This window comes from Staurois parvus, unplaced genomic scaffold (assembly GCF_062004578.1).
Source record: "Staurois parvus isolate SC_StPar_1 unplaced genomic scaffold, SC_StPar_1.0 ptg000401l, whole genome shotgun sequence".
NCBI lineage: Eukaryota > Metazoa > Chordata > Amphibia > Anura > Ranidae > Staurois > Staurois parvus.
Window position 1 is genome coordinate 2,261,568 of NW_028318197.1, and position 24,978 is coordinate 2,286,545.

The following is a 24,978-nucleotide window of genomic DNA, read 5'->3' on the forward strand; positions in this document are numbered from 1 at the left end:
AGATCACTGGATGGGGGAACATACGTGTTAAAGGTGCCATTCTCTTTTAAATTGCATAGCCAACTTCTGTTTGAAAAGTAGCTAATTGGTTCTACTTGGACACAATTTATAACTATGAGCTCCAACCTTTTATAATTTCAGTGACAGCAGATGAGCTATGGAAAGGAGTGATTGCAGAGTCAGCGGGAGGTCGAAAGGGAAGAGGTAAAAGAACCAAGAGGAGGATTAAAGTTAATCTGAACACTGGACAGCATATTGGAAATGGTAAGGTCTTTACTTTGTCATCATCTTTAGAGTGAGTGATATAAAGGCCAACTTGCTAAATCTTGAAGAATAGGTAAACCCAACATTTCATATTCCTGATGTGTTCCTGCTGTACCATGTACTTGCATGAAAAAGTATCCCATTCTTTGTATTGCTTCCTTTGTGTGAAATCTCTGGTGTTCCTGCCAGTTCTTCCACTTTTGTATTAAAAACTGACCACACTAGGCATGAGAGCACAGCATGGTCAGTTCTTTAATTGTATAAATTTATTTATAGTGCCGCGCTCCTATTTTCAAATCCTTAATCATGAATTATCTCACGCTTATAAATACATTAATTAATGCCTAAATCGATACCTAAAATGATTTTTTATCAAATTAATTACTGTGACTTGTAAATAAATTAGAATAAATATAATCTAAATATTTATTATTCTAATTAAAAATTAAGTATTACTATAATATGATAATGGTAATAAAAGGATTTGATAAGGATTTTTAGAGATTTTAATCTTAATAAACATTGAAAATATTAGGTCTGATAGAAGATTATATGTATGGTGTCTATAATTGATGTAACTAATTTTATATGTATTTTTATTTTATTTCATAAAGATAAAATAGGGTAATAAAGATTGATTTAGTTTATAATGAAGTTAGCCGAGTAAGATAGGTTTATGGTACTGTGTAAAGATACCAAAGTTGATATATAGGAGATGGAATACAGCTGATCCGATTAGCAACGTCTGACAGACAGAAAGTTTATACTTGCGTGGATACACATGGATAAACACTGGGTTTAATTATAGATACTAAAAATCACTAAGAAAATGGCCGTGCCCATGTGGTCTTCAATAAAATGGCGGCCGAGGTATATATATTTACATAGGCGAGTCGTGATGTCCAATCATTTTTTTCCTGATGAAGTCACGTGACCCTGTGACGCAACGCGTAGGGGAGGGACTCTGACGTCACGACGTTGCATCGGAGAGGCTCGGCGATTCCAGCAGAAGCAGAGGCAGAAAGAGAGGCAGAGGCAGAGTACTATATACCCACTGCTGACCTATATATCCACTGCTGACCTGTATTACAAAAGTGCCATATACTGCTGTGTATTACCGCACCTGGCAGCAATAAATCACTTTTATACATAAGGATAAGGCACCATGGTCTTTCTTCTTTTTTTCATTTGATCTATACTCCCCACACTGGTGAAAGGAGGATACGAGGAAAAGGTGTCCCCAGGAGGGGAAATGAGAGATTCTCATAGAGCTTGTTAACACTCATTCATGAGCAGCTGCACATGGAGAAAGAGGAGAGCACAGGAGGATTTCAATAGATCTACATCTTACATATGAGCATTATCCCATCAATCCTGGAAGGATTAAAAGTTTATTTGCCTAAATATACTTAGGCAAATATTAAGGTGAGCGCATATTGAGACCACACGGCACCTGGAGAGAGGGAATAAGGAATTCACCTGCACATTGCACATATTTATAAAATACTTTATTTATGCACTTTATTGATTGTATTTGCACATCCATTAATGAATTTGCACAATATTGATTGATTGATTACATATGAAATGTATTAGCACAGATTATGGTTTTGATTTATTTATATTATATTTATTCTAATTTATTTACAAGTCAGTAATTAATTTGATAAAAAATCATTTTATGTATCGATTTAGGCATTAATTAATGTATTTATAAGCGTGAGATAATTCATGATTAAGGATTTGAAAATAGAAGCGCGGCACTATAAATAAATTTATACAATTGAATAATAGGAACACAATTAAGTGGGTTTGTGTAAGTGCCAGCGAACCTAGCACATTATACTAGTAGATAATTATTAATAGTTCACTGAATACCTCATTCATAATAGCTCACAAGTATTCACCCTTTATGGTCAGTTCTTTAGCTGTGCTGGCAACTCAGCCTGCTGTCCTCCCAATGGTCAGACATCTGCTGACATGCCCCCCCTGCACAGCCATTCACTGGGAAGATCAGTGGGCTGCTGTTTCTCCTCCCCTAGTTCCTTATGTAGCTCTGAACAGTTGGTATGTAATTACTTATAAAAAAGGGGAAAAAAAGTAATTTTTTTATGTATATGCACATTTGTTTTGAATTTCATTCTTATTTTAAACTGAATGTTTTTTATTTTTTTACAAGGTGAAGATTTACATATACTTTAACCACTTGCCGCCCAGTCACAGTGGATTTACTGTGCCCGGGCAGCAGCTGGAGGGCTCAGCAATGTAAATAAACATTGCCGGACTACATCCGGGCTTCTGCCGGGTTGCTTCTGTTGACCTGCGCTGTGGTTGGACACAGTGCGATTTTGTCAGCCAATGATTTATGGTTGAGATCTGCTGATCAGCTGTGTCTAATCACAGCACAGAGTCCTGTGTTTACAAACACGCACAGAGCACTGATCCGGCTGTTTCTTCTCCCTGCAAAGCAGCCAGATCTTAGTAAAAGCAGCATATTTTACACACACTGCACTTGTTAGGCACACAATTAACCCTTTGATTGCCCCTTGATGTTAACCCCTTCCCAGCCAGTGTCATTAGTACAGTGACAGTGTACAATATTGTATCTGATCACTGTATTAGTGTCACTATTGATGTCAGTGTTACACAGCTAGTGTACCTCCAAGTGAGATTCTGATAGCACCAGATTGCCAGTCCCGCTAGATGTTATCAGTATAGTGTCATAGCTGGGAAAATTCCAGTATACTATAGTTTGTAGACACTATAACTTTAATACAAACCAATTAATATACACTTAATGGGATATTTTTTTTTAACCAAAGACATGTAGCAGATTCCATTTTGGCCTAAATTTACAAAGAGTTTTTATATTTTTTTTAATTGGATATGTTTTATAACAGAAAGTATAAAATATTTGTATTTGTTTTTTTAAAATATGTTTTGTTTTGTTTTTTTTTTTTCTTTTTTTATAATAAAAAATATGAAACAAAAACCCAATGGTTATCAAATACCAACAAAAGAAAGTTCTATTTTTTGGAAAAAATGATATAAATTTAATCTGGGTCCAGTGTTGCATGACTGAGCAAGTGCCAGTTAGAGTAGCACGATGCTGAATAGCAAAAAATGCCCTGGTCATGGAAGGGGGGTAAAACCTTCTGGAGGTTAAGTATAAAGCACCTTTTTTTTACAGTGTGTATTTTCTCATTTTTACTCTTTTAATATTTCTCTAGATGTTCCCTATAACATAGCAAATCTTAATTTTTGAGTTCATATCCACTTTAGGTGTGCTTTTCCATGCGGTGTCTGTTAAAAAGAGTAGAATGTGGATTTATATTTGGTCAAGTTAAAATACCAATGAGAAAGGGCTTTCAATACACCTTTGCATTATTTTATATGCTTAACTGAACATTTTGTCTCTACAAGGATTAGTTCATGCTGCAAAAGTTATTACTAAAGTTATTAATACTGTTTGCTACTAGGGTTGCACCGATACCAGTATCGATACTAGGCATTTGCACGAATATCCGTACTCGTGCAAATGCATCAATACTAAAAACCAATACCTTCAGGTTCGGTTCTTTCAGCTGTCAACGGGAATCCCTGCTGACAGTTGAAATGTAAACAAAAGAATGCAGGCAATTATCGGTTGTTGCACCTCCCTGTGATCATGTAATCTGCGCACCAAAACTCATCAAATAAATAATATTCTAATTTTCAACAAATTTTCCTTAGAACAGTAACCACATATATAGTGTCCACAGTCCATGAATTGTGTGTATCTTCCTTCATGAAATGTGCCACTTTATTAGTTTCTGTGATCAACGTGCGCCACCTCCTAAATAGTTGTGAACAAACACACTGTGTATCTACCACCGTTCAAATACTGTGCTCACCTTCACTTTTTTTTTTTTTTTTTTAATCCAAACAACTTTTATTGTCAAGTTAATAGAGAAAATGGAACAGTACTTACAGAATCCTCAATGACAATACTGCAACAGCAGGACTACACATAAATAGAACAACTTGGATACACAGATCCCGTAATAAACAGAATAACAGAAATGGTAATCAAACAAAACAGAGACCACAAGGATCCAAAACTTTCTTGACAATATCTTGCTTTTTCCTTTTTTAAGACTTATTCCTTCCCAACCAGATGTAAACAGAAAGCAATAAAAAAAACCCCACATCAACAACAACCTCTGGTTCACCCGAGATGTCTCATCAAAAAGAATGGGAGATGCACATGAACTCCCCCAGGGGGAGGAGGGGAGCCACACACCTGATATAAAATATCACATCTGCAGAAGTCGGTCCATTATCAATTGAGGAGGGGCGAACCCAGGTGTATCCAGCCAACCCTGCCAAACCTGCTGGAACTTACGATAAACATTATGATGTTGGTACGTGAGTTTCTCCCGTGGGAGTAAAGAATTACCATAGTCTATCCATTGCTTACTAGTCGGAGGAGCCGATGATAACCAGTACCTTGCTATCAACTTCCTAGCTAGATATAAAAGTCTAGATACCATAATATACCCTCCTGGTTGGAACAGTTCTTGGTCCAGTGCCCCCAACAGACAATGCAAGGGATCCTGGGAAACAGCATATTGCGATACTAGAGAAATAAGTTGGAAAACCTCACTCCAATATCTATGTAACTTTGGGCAACGCCAGATCATATGAATTAAATCACCCTGTTGGACCCTACACCTCGGACAATCAGGTGAATCCCACCTGCCCCACCGATACAGTTGCACAGGGGTCCTATACGATTGATGGAGAATAAACAATTGAGACAATTTATGAGAGGGAGAAAGAGAAATTCCTGGAACAGATTCCAGGGCAGCATCCCAGACATCTCCAGCAAACTCTCCAATATCCCGGGACCACTGCGTCCTGCTCTGGAGACTAGCTTGAACCTGTACTGTGGACAATAGCTGGGAGTATACCTGAGAAATCATGCCCTTCTTATGGGTTGCCAGAGTGACATCCTTAAGAAAAGCTGAGTCTGTCAATGTGAGATTCGAGAGCGAAGACTGAACCTGCATCACGTGGTGTAGCTGAAGATAATAATAAGAATGCTTATGTGTAAATGTAAATTCCATTTGCAGTTGAGAAAAGGACTTTAGGATTGCCCCCGAATACATCTGATAAACAAATTTCTGGCCTCGATCCTTCCAGTCGTGAAAAACCTCCAATTTAGCCAATTCTACATATTGCGGATTATTCCACAAGGGAGTACAGGAAAGAAAGCCAGTAATATGAAAGGACGCATTTAACGTACTCCAGACGCACCTCAAGAGGCCCGCAGTTGGAGCCATGGATGGAAGGACCAGTAGAGCCATTTCAAGATGAGAGAGCTGAAATGGTGGGATCAGGAAGGGAAATCAAACTAATAATGGGATCAGTATTATCAGGCGAATCCCAGCCAACCAGTTGCTGCAGTGGGTCCACCAGAAAATAAAGTCTGGGCTCAGGAACCGCCAATCCCCCCCCCCCCCAACTCTTTGTCATATTTCAACGTGGACAATTCTATCCTAGCCACTTGTTTTTTCCAAATAAGACTGCTAAACTGGGTCTCTAAGTGATGAAACCATTACTTAGGAATCCATATGGGGGAGTTATGAAAAATAAATTGACCCTACCCACCACCGACAGAGTTTGCACCAACTGTTACACTTCCATTTCTGCTGATAGAGTAGAGGTAAAAGGTTAAGAGAAATATACTGCTTAGGATAAAGAGAGACTATCAGCCCCAAATACTTAAATGTAGACACTACTTGGATGTGTTGTGCACAGGCCCGGGTGGGGGAGTTCTACAGGATCCACGGGCATCAACACCGATTTATGCCAATGAATTTTAAAGCCGGAAAATACACCAAAGCGTTCAATAAGGGACATAACAGCATCTAAGGATGTGGAAGCATCGCATCTAAGGATGTGGAAGCATCGCCCAAATGTAACAGTGTGTCATCCGCATAAAGGGATTTCTTTTCCGAAAGAACACCCCTTGTAAAACTGACGATGTCCGAAGATTGTCGCACCAAAATCACTAAAGTTTCTAACGCCAAAGCAAACAAAAGGAGCGAGAGAGGACAACCCTGCCTCGCTCCCTCTACAGCCTGAAGGATTCTGACAAATCCCCGTTAACCCGGATTCGAGCACTAGGTGCTGCATAGAGAAGGCGCACCCAGCTAATGAACTTGGGACCAAAGCCGAATCTAGACAATACTTCCCATAGATAAAGCCATTCCACGCTATCAAATGCCTTGGCCGGATCCAAAGACAAAATTGCCCTCCATTGGAATTTGCTAATTCAAAGAAAGTCTATGAATGTTATTAGCCATCGCTCTAGAAGGAGTAAACTCCGACTGATCTTTATGTACGATATTACCAATACCGGAGATCTACTACTGGGGGTGCCTGCCAAAGCTTCAGATAACTCCTCAACAGTAATTGGCATCTCCAGTTCTCTCTGATCAGTCTCCGATAAAACAGGAAAAGAGCAGGTGTCTAGAAACTGCAAAAGCTCAGAATGGGTAGTTAGTTTTAAAAGCATACAGTTCATCATAAAAGTGATGAAAAAAACTCTCAGGATTTCCGCATGACTCGTGCAGATCACTCCATCAGCATCCTCAATCTTGTCTACAGTGAACACCCCTTGTTATGACTACGCCACAAGAGCAAGAAAGTGCCCTGTACTTTCCCCTTCCTCAAAATATTTTTATTGCAAAAAATATTGCTTATCTGCCACTTGAGTAAGCACTGATTCATAAAGGGCTTGCGCCTCTTTCCAGGAGGTGCAGTTACAGGGGCTTGGGTCTTTGATCATCTGAACCTCCCACTGTTGAACATCTAGCCGTACCTTTTCCTCCCACTCCCTGGATCTACGCTTAACCGCTGAAATCTCCTGGATAATCAAGCCACGCAGGAAGGCCTTCATCGCATCCCAAACCATTCCTGGCGGAGACGTGCCTTCATTCCGCTGCAGAAAGTCTGACAACTTCCCCGGAATCAACTCGGACTCCGGAAACAGTGCCAACCAAAATGGGTTCACCTTCCACAGAGGTCGAGAGCGGATATAGCTTCACCTCTAGCTTGAACCAGAAAGGGACATGGTCAGATAAAGCCCTGGGTTCATACGCAGCATCAAACACATATGGCAGGATAGTCATGTTCCCAAGGCCCAAATCTATGCGTGAAAGCCCATCATGAGTAGCAGAAAAATATGAATAACATTTTGCTGTTGGATACTTCATCCGCCACACATCTCGGAGGCCCAGTTCCACCAATAAATTAGCAAATGGGGTAGGCTGAGAGGATAATTGTCTGCCCCTACAAAGGCAATCTATCCAAGCTAGGGAGTAAGCAATTGTTATAATCACCCAACGCTAATAGGGGAACACCAGGATGATTGGCCATAAATTGAGCTAGGTGTTGAATGACCTATGAAGAGTAGGGCGGGGTACATACCGCAGCCACTATGCAGCGAAACCCATTCAAAGTACACAGTAGGAAAATATACCTGCCCTCTGCATCAATCCACTCCTGCACATGAACAAATTGAATAGAGTTAGAGATGAGGATACACACACCTCTAGAAAACGTAGAGTGGAAATGATATTGTATGGAAAATAAACGAGAGGGTACCGACAGTGTCAAGATTTCAAATGGGTTTCCTGCAAATATACTACAGATGATTTTAAATGTTTAAGTACATGGAAGACCGCACCCCGTTTTTAGTTTTATCTCCCAGGCCCCTTACATTCCGGGATAAACACATCAATTCTTTATGGGAGACAGACATAATATATATGGATAAAATGGGAAGGATAACTTATTCGTGGACAGATTTAAAGCCCCCCGAGGGGAGTAATGAGTGGATAGGCAGTAGGAGGGACCCAGATCACATGGGTCAGGGTGACCAGGAAGACAGCCACAGGAAGCAGGGAAGATAAACCCAGCAACATGCAGTCCACTAAACACAAACATCCCAGGTGAACCATAAATAAAACAAGGGGGAATACTGAAATTATTACTGACATGTAGGCCAACAGATCCATAAATATATTAACTGAAGACACTGGCAGGAGGCCAAAAGGTCCCTTCAGGATCAAAAACAGGTTGGGGTTTTCACAATGTCTCATGGTCAAGCACACAGCAGGTAAAGGTAAGGAAAGCCCAACAAGGGAGGAGCCCCAACTTAAGCGGGAGAAAAATACGATACAAGAAGGGAAGGAAATGTGAGAGCAATACCCCGCTGTTCTGCTAAGCTGAGTTTAAGGCACTAAGGATCAACCAGGTACCCAAGGTCAGGTTCCAGGGGAGTTTGCCAGGTGATGTTCCACTCCATCCAACCACTGCAAGGCTGCATTAGGATTATCAAAAAAGTGAGAAGCGTCATCCGCAAGCATGCAAAGTTTAGCCGGATATAGCATGGCATATTGAAGGCCTAATACCCGAAGACGTTTCTTGACATCCAGGAATTTTGCTCTTAGCTTTTGAACTTCCACGGAAAAATCTGGAAATAAGGATACTTGAACATTGTTAACTGACAGGTTACCCTTGCTTCTGGCCCTGGAGAGAATGGGATCTCTGTCCCGATTGAGGAGTCTGAACAAAAAGGGTCGAGGAGGCGCGCCGACTAGAGGAGCATGTGCTGGGACTCTGTGTGTACGTTCTACTGCAAACATGGGGAGAATGCGGCACTGCAAAAGGTAGAGGTCAGCCAAGCTACAATAAAGGCTACAGGATACCCACTGCGCGCACATTGTTGCAGCGTAACCAATTTTCCAAATCTTCCAATCTAGAGGCGTTAGTAGAAGCGATCGATTGCACATATCGCACATCCCTATGTAATGGTTGCCAATCATCTTCCAGGGTACTCTCTCCCCTCCGAGGCCACATTGCGGTCCCACATTTTCTGCATATCTTGACGCACCAGGGTCAATTCCATCCTCATCCTCTTCACCTCCCCAGTAAGAACCGCTACAGATGAGTTGCATGTAGTGACTGCGGAGAGAATCTCTCTAAGGGTGGGCTCAGGATGATCTGCCTGTCAATGCCCATCAGTGCCACCTATCAGTGCTGCCAATCAGTGCCACCTATCAGTGCTGCCTATCAGTGCGCATCAGTGCCACCTATCAGTGCCAGTCAGTGCTGCCTATCAGTGCCATGTATCAGTGCTGCCTTTCAGTGCCCATCAGTGATGCCTGTCAATGCCCATCAGTGCCACATACCAGTGCCCCCTCATCAGTGCCACCTATTTCATATGGGTACAGTGTTGCATGACCGCGCAATTGTCATTCAAAGTGTGACCGCTGAAAGCTGAAAATTGGCCTGGGGGGGGAGGAGTGGGTATAAGTGCCCTGTAGGCTAGGGGTTAAATGGTGTTGCCTCAGAAGGGGGGTAGTCTTATACGACGAGTATAGCTCAAAACAAATGTTTTAACTAGAAAATTAGGGGGTCGTCTTATACACCCAGTTGCCTTATACGCCGGAAAATACGGTATTTAGGAGGTGGCACACATTTATTATGGGAGAGAATAAAGCGGCACATTTCATGAAGGAAGATGCACACAATTTATGAACTGTGGACACTATATGATATGTGGATTCCGTTATAAGGAAAGGTTTGTTGAATTGTTGAAAATGATTTATTTGATGATGAGTTTGGTGAATGGATTACATGAGCTCAGGGCGGCGCAACATTTATATATTTGGGTTTTTTACAGTTATTGTGGGAACACTTTATTGTTTGCAGCCACTCCCAGGATAGGATTCAGTATTATTTATATTTTATTATACAGTGGTTTATTTAGTCACATATTTCACTTATAGGTGGCGCGGGATACACATATTTTTCAAATTATTGGTTGTTAAGGGTAAGTCACCGTGTCCTTAACAACTGATAACACAAACACCCTAGCCACTCCCACTTGTCATCCTCCGATGTGAATCTGGCCGGCTCGATGACTCTCCACATCCTCCTCCCTTCCCACTATGTGGGTGGCCCTGCCGTTCTCTCGCACTCACACACAGCTGTAGGTCCCTCTGTAGGCCCTGCCTCCAGAACGGCCCTGCTCAGTCAGTGAGGTTCTGTTGTGGACTATGGGATGTCTGACCGGAGGGAGGGCGCCAAGCAGAAGTACCGGCTGGTGGTGATGGAAGGAAATCCACTCTCATCATACAATTCATCCAGGTGAGACTGGCATGGGGCTTGGCTGGAATGAGTAAGGAGGGGACCTGGAGGCTACACAAGGACGGGCTGCATGTGTTATGCTATGGTTTAGGCAGCTTATGGTCTCACCCAGAGGCCACACCATTCTGCTCTTCTATATTGTGCAGGGGGAGGGGGGCCACATTCTGCTGCCTTCCTCCTTGAAAGTATGCTGGGGAACCAGCGATCACACTATGCTGCACTTATGTTCTGTGTCTTGGGCTCCTGCTACTTTCCTACATTGCATTCTGAGGCACCCAGGGGCTGCATTCTGCTGCTCTACTGTGTTGGGTTTTGGGGCCCAACACCATGCTGCTCCTCTGTGCATTGTCTGGGGGCCACACTAGCTGCTATCAGTATATGGGGTGACACTAGGTTGGTGTAAGAGGCCCCAAAATTTCTGATTGCTGCCCTGCTCTCATCTTACTGTGGCCACTCCTTGCTCATTCAGTTTATCCCCCGCCCCCTTTCCCCTGCACATTCTACAAACTACCCACAACTGTCAAACATTCCTGTCATCACCCCACTCTCCTGTCAGCTATCACTACCATCTATCCAACTCCTAGTTTAGTCACTGTTTTCCTTCCTTTGCTACCCCACTGTACAGCTTAAAGGTCCCGTTCTGCCACCTAGCAACTTTCACAACCCCCCCTCTTCCCCCAACCCCCCCTCCCTCCAACAGTCACATTAGCTTTCAGCCTTGTCTACCTATCCTACCGGTGGGCAACCTGCAGCTCTCCAGCTGTTGCAGGACTACAAGTTACATCATGCCTCTGCAAGTCATAGCTGTAACTGTCAGTTTGCAATGTCTCAAGGGACCTGTAGAGTCATGCTTGCAACTTCCGGTCTTTGCAATGCCTCATGGGAAATGTAGTTCCACAACACCTGGAGAGCCGCAGGTTGCCCACCCTTGACCTATCCCATCCCTTAACCACTCATCCTTTCTAAGGCAATAGGTATTGGTAACTGATATCGACAAGTACTTAAAAAAGTAAGTATCGGTACTCGTACTCAGTGTTTAAAAAAAAAAATTGGTATTGGTGCATCCCTATTTCTTAACTATACCAAAATATTTTGAGCAGATCTTCTTCCACCTGACACTGTTCAGATATACCACTTCACCTTTTCTATCATAGGAAAATCTGGATTTCTGTGGCTCGGTTTGAATTTACCTATATACACACACTCAAAGGAAAATGCCATTCAACAGCGGAACAAAGAGCAACAGGAAGAAGTGCAAGCTCAGATTTTTAAGCAGAGAGATGAGTGGCAGAAAAAAAGGAAGACCAGAGTTAAAAGACAAGAGCCAGGGTGGACTGGGCGAAACTGGGGTGGTGTCAGTATTGGACATCCCGATCCAGGTCCTAATGGAGGTAAGTAAGCAACTTAAGCAAATTTAAAGTTCAGGATATTGATTAGAAAATATACATTTTTTTTTTGTATTTAAACGGAAAGTGTCTTTACCTGTAGCATACAGTTAGATTATGCCTGCCATTTTTAAGTTTTCACCAAAGATTTTGGATACACTGGTGGCCTACTTTTTGGACAATGTGGATGTTAAAAATACATTGTGGTTGATTTACTAAAACTGGAGAGTGCAAAATCTGGTGCAGTGCTGCATAGGAACCAATCAGCTTCCAGGGTTTTTTATTGTCAAAGCTTAACTGAACAAGCTGAAGTTATTATTATTATTATACAGGATTTGTATAGCGCCAACAGTTTGCACAGCGCTTTACAATATAAGGGAGACAGTACAATTACAATACATTTCAGTTCAGAAGGAATAGGAGGGCCCTGCTCATGGGGCTTACAATCTAAAGTTAGAAGCTGAGTGGCCACCATGCACAGCTGCACCAGACTTTGCACTCCCGATTTTAGTATATCATCCGCATTGTCTGTAGAACTAGAAAATAAGGCCTACCTGCAAAGAAAAGAATTCCTACTTAACAGTCACGCTGCCCAGCCAACAATTTTCCAAGTCTTGAAAGACATATACTTATTGAAAAATATTTTGCATCCAACGCTTTTGCGAGTGTTAGATGCTTACTCCCCCTCTGAGCACTAGAGTAGAGACATGGGGGGCTTTGCAAGGAACTACAGTAGGGGAACCAGGCATCTGACGTGCCTGGAAGTGTTGCGGACAGCAGAGCATGTATTTTCTTTACAGGTAGACTTCTTAAAGTGGAACTTTAGGTAAAAAAAAAAATGGTGAACAGGCAGAACACCGCATCACTGGAACCGAGGTGATTATAGTTAAAGACATTATGTTTTTGGAACTCTGGTGTCATGATTCATGTATGATAAATAGCCCTGGTATATATTAGTCAGCAAAAAGAGGTTTGTTTAAGAGAACACTTAAAGTGATACTAAACCCAGGACCCTGCATTCACTATATCTGGTCTTCCACAGTACACAGAACATGGAAGTGCAATTGTTTTAGTAAATATAAACTGCTAAATACCGTTTCTCATCAGCAGTTAGAGCAGTCTTGTGACCTCTATCAGTGTCCTGCCGAGTACATGTTAAAGCCTGTAGTGGGAAAAAAACCCTCTCTAGCAATACACACCAAACTGAGCATGTGCAGAGTGTCTTCACATGATCTGTCTTATCAGGAGATAAGAGGGGGACATTGGGAGAAGGGGAGGATCAGGGAAGACAGGATCAAACAGTATTTTTAGACAATGCAGATTAACCCCTTATGTTCCACAGATATATAACCAGCATGCTTTACTGCATATACAGACTGATTTTACTGTTGTGGGTTTAGCAACACTTTAATCTATACATTTTTTTTTAATTTTAGCTTTTTTACAAGTTGTTTGCTTGATTTTGATGCTTTCAGCTGTGCTGCCATGGCATTGTTCTTTTGAAGTGTGCTTGATGTGTGGAGTATTTAACAGCAACACCATGAAAGTGCCTGTTGGACATTGCTTATTGTGAGTAGATCAAATAGATTGAGAAATACTGGACTGGAGTTTTTAGAGATAGACAGTTCTGGGTTTAAAGTTTAATACATTTGTTATTTTAAAATGGGCAGCTGTAAATGTCAACTGCAGATTTCTGAAGGTGATACATTTCTGACGGTCATTAAATTACATAAGGACAGTTAACACCCCTCCCCCAATTAAATTGTGGCGCTTCAAAGTTAAAGCCTGTTTCACATGGTCTTCAGCTTCTCTAACAGCAGTATGTACAGCAAGCTTTCACAAAGCATTTTAAGACCTTTCAGCAAGCTTTGTTGAAGCTTTTAACACATGATTCAGCTCCAGTTTGTAAATGTTGAACACAGATCCTAATAGGAGGCTTTTAACAAACTCCCATGTCTGCTAGTAGCTTGCTTAAAGTGGCAATCGGCACTCTCATTAGTGTGTTCAACAGTTACAAACTGGAGCAGAATAGTACATTAAACGCTTTAACAAAGCTTGCTGAAAGCTCTGCAAATGCTTTTTCAAAGCTTGCTGTTCACACTGCTCTTTTACAAGCTGAAATCTGTGTGAAACAGGCCACATGGGCTTTCACTTGTATAAGAGAAGTGTGAACAGCAAGCATTTGTGACATTTGTAGCAGGCTTTTGCAAAACTTTAGGTAAGCTTCAAGCAGTTTTCTCCAAGCCTTTAAAGTGCCCTTCATTTCCTGTTTGGAAATGTTATACACAAATCATAATGGAAGTGCTGATTGCCACTTTAACCAAACTGCAAGCAGGCTTCAGCAAGCATTCAACTATCTTCAAGTAGTGCTAAAGCCTGCTAGCAGCTTTTTTAAAGTGGCAATCAGCACTTCCATTAGAATCTGTGTTCAACATTTACAAACTGGTGTTGAATAGTGCTTTAAACACTTCAACAAAGCTTGCTGAAAGCTCTGCAAATGCTATCTAAAAGCTTGCTGTTCACACTGCTTTTCTACAAGCTGATGTTTGTGCAAAACAGAATTTTACCAAACCTTTATATTTGGTTCTCATTGTGTCCTGTGTGCCACTATGAAGATGGTTTGTAGTGCATTTACCTTTTGCAAATCTGTTGCTGGTCTGCTCACACAACATGTGAAAATATGTATAATAGTAAATAATCCCTATGCCTTCATTTGGCAACCAAATGAAACAGTTACTGGTATGTCAGAAATTGCAGCTACTCAGCTTTCTAACCCATGAATGCCATGCCTCCTGGCCCTTTAAGGGGTTTCCGATGCTGGGAGGCAAGGCGGGGCTTATAATCATGTGACTGCCGTGATTGGCTATCACGGCGGTCACATGATCGGAAAACTACCGATCACAAGTAGCAATCAGAAGCTTTCCATTAGGTTCCAGTCACTGTGCCAGGAGAACGCAAGGCGTGCACTCTCGGCCCATGTTTGTTTGCATTTGGGTATGTAAATATGCGTCCTCTTGGCGGCAAGACCCACCTGCCGAGAAGCCGCATATTTGCGTACTGTTAGCGCAAAGAGTTTAAAGCTGAACTCCAGGCAAGTGGCTAAGTACATAGACAAGGGACATATATGAAAGCTATGTTACCTGCCAATAGATTTGTATTTCTGACCATACAGTCCTGAAATTGATACAGTTCTACCATGACACAGCCCCTGTCAGGCAGGGCAGAAGACATGATTTTTCATACTCCAACGGTGGACTGTCCCTTGGTGTTCATGCCCACTGCAGGGCTATGGACTCTGCATCTTCCTTGATGACATCAGAGGACCTTAGACCTCTGGGGAATGGAGGAGAGGATGTGGGGACCGGTCTAGTAGCTTACAGGAGCCTGCAGATGTGGAAGGTTGGGTAAGTACTGTAGGGCTGGCCATAGACGGGCTGTTTATTGGCCGAATTGTCAGCCGATAAAGGAAAAATCGGCCGTTGCTGCCACCAATGCTTACGAAAAACAGCTGTTTTTTATGGATTTTTCCAGCATGACCCATAAAAAGAAATGAGAAGATCCATGAAAAAAAGAGCCGATGGCATTGCCCCACTAAGGGTGTGAATATCGGCCGATTTTTCGGTCGGACGAAAATTCGACGGATAAACGACCCGTCTATGGGCTGCATAGATCTGCTTTTCCAAATCCCCTAGACATAAACAAACTCTTAAAAGATAGGTTCATCTTTGGAACATGTTACAGGGTCCTCCTGTTGTCGGAAGTGACTCATGCTGATAGCAGAGAAACAAAGCAGCAGACAGAAATGACACTTATGCAGGCCATAGATGGGTCGAAAACCGGCCGTTTTTTTTAAAAAGAAAACGAAAAATTGATTGTTCAATAGGCCGACGTTACCACCAACGGTAAAAAAAATCGGTAGATTTTCGTCCCGTCTACGGCCGGCATTTAATTACTTCTTCCTGCAGAGAGCTCCGCTATTATGTTTGACATGAAAAAGTATTGTGGTTGCAACAATGTATCTATTTGTATCCATTTCGGATACAGATGTTTTATTTGGATACAAATAGATACATTGTTGCAACCGCAATACTTTTTCATGTCAAATATAATAGCGGACTAGAATGCTTTTTCTTCTTCTTTTTCTTCTTCTTCTTCTTGCAGGTCACGGCTCATGCGCAGATTTTTTTATTGGTAAAAAGATCGGCCGATTTGCCCATCATTCACTGATAAAAAGAATGTGCCAAAATCCCAAAAAACGGCCGACCAGTTAACACACTAACGGTGCGAAAATCAGCCGATTTTTTTTTTGTTCTCTTTTCACCCGAAAAATCGGCCGTTTTTCGCACCGTCCATGGCCTGCATTAGTGCCCTGGATTGAGACAAGTACACACTATAGAGAGATATGCTTTGCTCATATTTCATGTCTGAGGTTTATGACCATTTAAACTATATTGATACCTAAACTGATATATTAAATTATGTGCAAAAGCATTTCTGTATCTGTTATCCCTGCGGTTTATTTTATGCATACCAGTCTACTACATGTAAGTTTAAAGTGGTAAAGGAAAAAAATTATTTGGGATTAATCATATGGGAAATAAAGACCTTCAGCTAGTCAGCCGAATCACTTTGTAATGTAGTTCCTTTTCACTTGTCTACAGTGATAAGAAAACAATCTGTCAAGTTCTTTTCCCTTTGGATCTTTTTTGCTTTATGTTGTTGTTCACTGTCCTTCCCATTAAAGGTCAAAAAAAGAGAATGTTTACTTCAGTTCCATGACATTTAAGTTTTGTCTTTGTCTTTCTCAAGTTGGGGTAAAAGGCCACGTCCTCTGTGACTGGGTAATACCTATTGACCCCTACGAATGCAGTCAGATCCATTCTGATGTACGGGCTGTGCTGCATCTTCATCTATGTCCTGTTCAGAAGCTTTGAATGCAGTGTATTTAGTGTGATACAGACACAGCACCTTTATATAGAATCCTAAATAGCTGTGTATGCTTATGACTGCTTGCTTTCTAAAAGCCAATTTACCTTTGTGGTCTTTAGCACATGTGCACGTTTGTTGACATGAATCAGCCCTGAAAGACTGAATCATGTGTAATCAGGAAAATCATAGAGATGGGGTGCTGGTGGAGTTTGAGGAACCCCATTTGCAGTGGTTAGTAATGTCTCATGATTCACACTCTCAGCAATGCTTTTTTTTTTTGGACAAATAAAGTGTGTGAATATATATTTTTCCATCATGTCTCGTTGTATGCAGAGTTCCGAAACTTGAACTGCAAGCACAAAGACTTTTGGTGAAATAAAATCCCCAATAGTCACAAAGGATATTAATCCACTTTGTGTGCATCAGATGCCTTAGGAAACACAGATATTACTTTGTAAAAGTAGCTGTGACATCATCACTGTACTGTACATAGCCTGTGCAAAGAGTGTTCGGACCATGCTCACTCCTTTGTCAGGCTTGACAAAGGAGTGAGCATGCTTTGAACGTGCGCCATCTTGGAAACCCAGTCCATGCGGTGACATCATCCCTGTGAACCTCCCTGAGCCCCTCTGCTACTCCCCGAGCCCTGGACACCACCAGAGCAGTGGGAAAACACCCAGAGTGTGGCCAAAGGACCTGATGCTCCCACTGGACCTCCGTCACTTGACATGCCTACCTGTTACCTACCTATGTGAGTGGAATTTTACCATGAAATCTGCCTGTTTTTAACTGTCTACACTTAGAATGGCGCTGCTGTCTCTCTTCTCTACATGCATTAGGAGTATCTACAAGCTCTTATAGCCGGCTGCCTCCTCAGACAAGTCCATACTACTATAAGCCCCCCACTACAGATGGACTTGGACACCACCTCCACATGGACCTTTTACTAACCCCCATTGCTGATGGTCCATCTCCAAACGCACACAGGGTAGATGTGTCTTAGCGCTCCCTCCCCCCACTCACCTCTGCAGGCTGATAGTGCCAAGCCACTGCCTTGCAACTAGCAGCAGCATCATCAGCTTGCCATACAAGCTTTTTCAGCTAGCCTTAAGTGCCAATTCACACTGCACATCGCATGTGATTTGCACAGGAATCACACTGCAGTTCTTAGGTCGAGCCCTAGCACATAGGGGTAAGGGGACAATCCTGTGTATACTCTGACTAGGGGTGGACTGACAACTCATGGGGCCCCCGGGCAATAGGGGATCATGGGGCCCCTGTGTCCTTGCCCAAACTCAAAAAAGCCTATGAAAAGGTGCATCTCATGGGGCCGCTACTGACCCCGGGCCCTCGGGCAGTGCCTGAGTTTCCAAATGGTCAGTCCGCCCCTGACTCTGACCCAAATGACTTGGAGACTGTGCTGGGCTTCTTCTCTATGCTCCTGCGGGTGAACGGGGCAGCATAGATTAAATGGATTGTTACTGTGAGCAGCAAGGAACTGGCCAATTACATGAACCTGTTTCTTTGCACTGCATGGGCGAAGCACTCATTGATTTTTAGATTTATTTATTTTATTTATTTCAGGTACTTGCATAGCACTGTCAATTTCTGCAGCGCTTTAGATATATATTGTACATTCACCTTGGTCCCTAACTCTCAAAGAACGTACAATCTAAGGTCCCTAAATTCCATTCATACATACTCAACCTACCAGCATGTCTTTGGAGCGTGGGAGGAAACCAGAGTACCTAGAGGAAACACATGTAGGCACAGGGAGAATATGAAAACACCATGTAGGTAGTGCCATGGTTGAGATTCAAACCAGTGACCCCAGTGCTGCCAGTGGAAACCACTTAGCCACTGTGCCTTTTGTATACAGGTATAACATTTTTATTTTAAAGCGGAGTTCCACTCAAAAGTGGAAGCTCCGCTTATTTGCCCCCCCCCACTGCCAGTTCGCTGCGGCGAAGTGAGCCAGAAGTTTGGCCCCCTCCTCCCTCCTGCAGTCTCCTGGGAAATTTCACAGGTCCCAGAAGACTTCCGGACCAATTAGGAGGCACAGCGCAACTTGCGCATGCACAGTGGGCACCAGACTGTGAAGCTGCAAGCTGTCACAGCCTGCTGCCCACAGTTGAGATGCCGGCGCTGTGGAGGAGAGAAAGGGAGAAGGGATGGCGCAGGTGAAAACATCACTGGACTCCGGGACAGCTAAGCGTGTGTTTATTAAAAGTCAGCATCTACAAAATCTGTAGCTGCCGACTTTTAATAAACACAAAAATGATTGGAACTCTGCTTTGGCATATTAATCAGTAAAAACATCCATTTGGTTCCATAAATTTTGTCTTATTTTTATTATGATTTCAAGTGTGAAGGTGAACATTTAAATGACGATATATTTGTTCTCGTTTTTGTCTCAGCGTCATGTTTGAGTTTAAAAAATATCATGATGCATAGTGACAGGCATAGACCTTATTCTTCATATTTTTTTTATTGCAAGAAGCAGTAATTTTTCAATTCTTATTAAGAAATCTTTAATTTAATTTTTGCTGTTGTTGCTTTGAAAATATGCAGACTATTTTTTCTTTTCCCGACAGAAAAGTATGAAGATTTTCACTGCAAAGTGATTGAGGTGAGTTGTATTTCTTTGCTAGCAAGCTTCTAATGTAATAGCAAATTAAATGCAGCAGTGACATTCCATTCTGTTCATTTAATATATCAAGTTTATGGTGGAAGAATCGTGCTGTAAGAGAGCAGTCTAAAACAATGCACAGCAAGATAGAGTATTCTCTATGTTAATGGAGGACTTATCAGCTGAGTTACATAGATAATACCCCACCAAGACAGCCGCCGGTGACTTTGCAAAGGGCAAAATGAAGTTGGATAAAGTTTTGAGTTATTTCCAATAGTCTTTAACATTAACGTTAGTTGAAGTATTTCTCATATTAAACAGCCCATGGCCACTCTTTAATTTTAAGGATTTTTACTAATTTTGCTGTACTAGATTGTACCAAAAGGACTGCATTCCAAACATAGCCATCTTAATTGTAGATTTGCCTTAAAGGATAAATTCACCTTTTGGCCAAAAATAATAACTGCACATTTTTTTGCTGGTAAAAAAATGTGCATTTATTTTTTTTTTTGTCCAAAGAAGGCTGGAAAGAATTGCACCAGCGATCAGTAGATCACTGATGCCATGCAGGTCTCCTGCAGACCTGTCAGAATCTATGCTTGGCATACGGGATGTACGGTCAAGTGGAAATTCTGACGGGAAGCTTCAGTGAACTACCACGGCATTCCACAGTGCCGTGGTAGTTCACTGCAAACTACAAGCCCACAGCCACGGAGACTGTCAGGACATGCAGCTAATTCATTCACAGAAGTCCGTGAATGAATGACGCGACTGTGTGGGCGGAGCCCTGCACGGCTGCATTGTTTTCAAATCTGACAGTATGGGGAGACTTCTCCCTGTATTATCTCTTAGAGCGAGGACGGCGGTGGGCGAGGCTGCAGCTATGGGAACATGTTACATGTTACACCCTTAAATATTGTTGGAACATGTAACATGTTCTCAAAGGTGAACTTATCTTCTAAGATTTTGCTAAACCTCTGTGTATGATTACTGCTGGGACCTAGAAGAAGGGGGCAGAACCCCATAAGCTTGTCATGAGAAATTAACTGTTAGCTCAAATATAAAAGTATCATGGACAGTAATCAATAGTGTTGTTTAAATGTAAGAATATAGCCAAGAAGTGAAAGCATGATCTCTTTTGTACATATAGTATGACTCATGTATGTATTTTTAAAATCTGTACAAAATGTAGCGCTTAATCTCTCATAACCAACATAAACATTATAAATGAGAGGAAAGTCTTAAAGGAAAACAGTCCTTAGAATTGTGATGAAATCTTCCATATATCACATGGGAAAAAAAGTGATGAGTTGTCCCAAAGGGGGAGAGAAGAAATCCTCCACCAACACCATACGCAGCCTTTTACCAGAGGGTAAGACCACAGATCATGCGGTCATATACAGCATTTATAGACGATCAGATGGACCAAGAATCTTCTCCACCTGAAGGCACCTCCACGGCTCACTCCAGAAAGATAGTAACTCAAAATAGTGCTTTAAAAGCATAGGCATGGAAATATGGAACCTTAGAGCTTCTTCAGCAAAGGACAACTCTTCAGTTAGTACCATGAAGATTTACTCCATTAAACCATCTCAGGACAATAGCATGCAGCCAATGGGCTTCAGCACTGATCAGTGTATTCTGAAGGGGGTAGTCACACTGTCAGAATACAAAGACCCAACGGGGAGGATTTCCCCACCCATCTGGAATGTGTGGATGGGGGAATTTGCTCAGTTTTTTCATCTGAGCCATGCATGGCCATCTTAAGATAGTTTGCTGTGGGTATGGTGTGAAATAGGGTTGTCACTTTGGCTCCTGAGCTTCAGACCACCTCCTATTCCAGAGTAGGAAAAGGTAATGAACACAATATACATTATGCTGGCGTGACTGCATAGCTGCTGGACTTGGATGTGAGGGAGCACAAAGGAGTAGAATCTTACTGAACATGACACTTTCAGGCTCACACATTCAGCACAAACCACTTGATTATAAATCATTTGTCTTCTTCTATATTATTGCGGGGGATAATGACACAATTCTCTAATTTGAGGGTGGCTTCTGCCCAGTATGTGCCATATGACCAGAAAAAATCAGAGAGAACATGCAAACTCCAGGCAGATGGTGCAGTGGTTGGAATTCAAACTTGAACAGGAACCAACGACCTTTGGTGACAGGTCCTGTTCCTTAGAAATTGCTTCTGGGTAACCTTGTGCCACAAGTCCATTACTAATTTCCAAACGTCTATCTTTTCTATTGATTCATCCTGGACAGTCCGAGATACACACTGAAATTGGCTCCTCGAGATAGATTTAAATACCGAAGGTGGATGACAACTAGTAAACTTAAAGTGTTACTAAACCCAGGACCCTGCATTCACTTTATCTGGTCTCCCATAGTACACACAACATAGAAGTGCAATTGTTTTAGTAAATATAAACTGCTAAATACCTTTTCTCATCAGCAGTTAGAGCAGTCTTGTGACTTCTATCAGTGTCCAGCATAGCACATGTTAAAGCTTGTAGGAGGAGTTTTCATTCTCTTGTAGCAGGATGCAGGACCTCTGTCTGGAGAGTGCTGATTTGCCCTGTGCTGATCACATGCACTCTCCCAAGAAAAAAAAACAAAAAACTAATTGAGCATGTGCAGCTTGCCCCTGAGCCTCTGTTCTATCAGGAGACATGTTATGTGCAATTAAACCATGGCAACATCTAATGTTTGTGTAGTATTTTATGTTCAGCAGACTGTGTTCTTCTATTGTTGTGACTTAGATGACGTTCAGAGCACATTTTATGCCCAATTCATGCAAAACTCCACGTAATCTCAAGGGGTTCACATACTTTTTCTTGCAACTGTATGTGGTATCGCTGTGATCGTCAGGAGCAGGAGAAATTATTTTGGGTTGTTCTTTGGTGGTTGGTTATGGTAGTAGCAAGAAATATAAGAAACCTAAATGTAAAAAAAATGTTTGGGGTTTTTTTTTACTATTTCGGGTCAGTTTTCCTTTGATGAAAAAAAAAAGATTAGTATATACCCATTACCATTTACCACCAAATGAAAGCCCAATTTGTCCTGAAAAAAAACAAGGTAAAATCCACTTGGATGCACAAAGTAATTGTGATGATATGTACGGTTTTGCTAACACATGTCAAAGTTGCAAAATTTTGCTTAGGCTTTAAGATCTGTTTTACCCTTAGGCATGAAGGGGTTAGGCAACTGATTTTGGTCAGTGAGTTTAATGAAATAGTCACTCTAGAGGCATCCATCCTGCAAGTATACCCTGGTGTCCAGAAATGAGGTAGAAGATTGATCATGTATGATGTTAAAATTGAGGTTGAGAACCACCAAACTCAAATCCTGGTGAAAAAGTCACCCTGCCAGATAGCAAAAACATCATCCTGAAACCTCATCCATGTGAGACAATATTGTTTAAACAATGGATATTGATACACATATTTCCCTTCAACCCACATCACAAACACTTTGGCATAAGGTGGTGCAGCATGGGAACCCATCACCATGCCCCTTAGTTGCAAAAAACTAATTTTCAAACTTAAAGTAATTGTTATGCAAAATAATAAGCAATGGGTTGCTTCTGTGCTGGATTGAACTGTACTGACCTATCTAAAAGACTACTGCTTGCCAGAACCCCTAAATCATGTTCAAAAGATGTATATGAAGAGGTAATATCTCTCAACGTTAACAGGAAGTCATTGGTGTTATGGAGATAGGATGGGCCCATTGACACTAATGGGGACATGACCTTATCGAAAAGGAGAACACATAGAACCAATACAGAAAACTGTTGGTCCCCCCTTAGTAATTTATTGGGGTATTTGTGTACTTTTGGTACTAAATAGATTAGGTAGAACAGGGTGCTCAACCTGCACAAATATATCAACAAACTCTGAATAGCATTTTTCACAGCTTCAGCAATTCTTTTTTTAGAACAGAGAATACAGGGTTTAACCAATGATGTACGGTACACTTTTAGTATCAGTTAATTGTGAAAGAATTTCCTTTTGATAATCTGCAATATTCATAACCACCACGGTGCGCCCCCCCCCCCCCCTTTTCCATTGGTTTGATAATCTTTCCTAAGCAATAAACGTTATAATGCAGACTGTTGATTGGTAGTTAAATTATTTGGAATTTGCTCATGAAAAATTTTATCAGACAAAATTGCAGAGATATCAATATTAACATTCCTAATATACACCTCAAAGGGGGGTGAGGTGGTGTGTGGCATAATTTTACTTTTATTTCGCAAACCCAAATCTGACAAGGAAATAAGCCCATGGTCATGCACCCATGTCGCAGTTGGATTTAATGAGAAAAAAACCTTTTAAGTCCAAACAAAATCTATACAAATCCTGCTATAACACAAATACATCCATGGATCCTTTTGGGCAAAAACCCAAGCCCTGATTCAACACAAACCATTCAGTATCAGACACAATAACATATTATGTACAGTGTGTTCTTGGATGTTCTTTGATTGGTTCGTCGTGTCAGGCAATGCAACTCTGTATGGCTTGAGGAGGTGCCGCCTGCCTCCTTTCCTCCTACGCATTGTGTATCCCCCCAATGGGGTAAAAAAGCAGAAACAGAGTCAGATTAAGCTAAAGAACTGAAACCTGAATGTGACCAAGAGGTGCTCAACACCTTCTGATGTGATTGGATCTAGACTGTTCATGTGAGATAGAACTCCAATTATACTAAATTAACTTTGTCGAACACAGAGTCCAAAGATATTTTTAAAGACTCATGTAGTCATAATTCATCATTATGAGCAAAGATTGTAGGGACAATCCATACCCATGGGAAAGCATCAGGAGCATGCACTAGGAAGATTGTGGCCTCTGAGGGGCAGAGCGATTTATGTTGAAATATCTGTATGTCAATGGATCGTCTGTTCTTTTCCTGAAATACTTTGAAACTGTAAGACATCAAAGAGATTATTAAAAGCTCCAAATGTATAAAGGGTCACCTTGCACAAAACATGTTTGGACCATGTAAAGGAATGAATTTATTATTATTTTTGTGGTAACAGAGGAGGTCAGCACAAGATATTTATATATGGAGTACATGTGTTAAAAAAAAAAAACATCCTAATTAGAATGTCCCTTAATACACAGTTGAACTTTTTTTTAAACCTCTATGTAAGTGCCTCAAAGAAAAATATTTTCAAGCTGCGATAATCTTTTTGGCTTTCATTCGTACTGTATTGTCAGATTGCAGGTTGCAGCTGTATTCGATGTTTAAAAACTACAGGGGCTTCTCTTAATTTTGTTAAGTGCTTATGCAGCGTGACTTGAAGAGATGATGAAAATTGACTGTTATTTTAAAGTGAAGAATGTGTTTTGTACGGTACATTGTGTTGTGCATTTTAAGGTGATCTCAGTGATGGGGGGGGGGTTTAGAAACTCAGACATTTTCTGACTCTGATCTTTTATTCTATCACTTTCCTATGAACAACAAGTTATTTAAAAGTGGAAAGCTATTTGAAGTATTTTAAAGGATACTTCCTGTATTGTTTCTTTTCTGTTTGAGAGGTCTTTTGATGTTTTT

The 24,978-nt window shown here is 41.4% G+C and overlaps 1 protein-coding gene across 1 annotated transcript in view; it reads left to right on the forward strand.

The window, feature by feature from the left end:
• MRPS5 (mitochondrial ribosomal protein S5) overlaps positions 1-24,978 on the forward strand; it is a 150,116-nt gene that overhangs the window by 59,753 nt on the left and 65,385 nt on the right. The window contains exons 3-5 of the mRNA XM_089686502.1: positions 142-264; positions 11,622-11,858; positions 19,376-19,410. Coding sequence (XP_089542628.1) covers positions 142-264; positions 11,622-11,858; positions 19,376-19,410 — 395 coding nt within the window. The remainder of the gene's footprint in view (positions 1-141; positions 265-11,621; positions 11,859-19,375; positions 19,411-24,978) is intronic.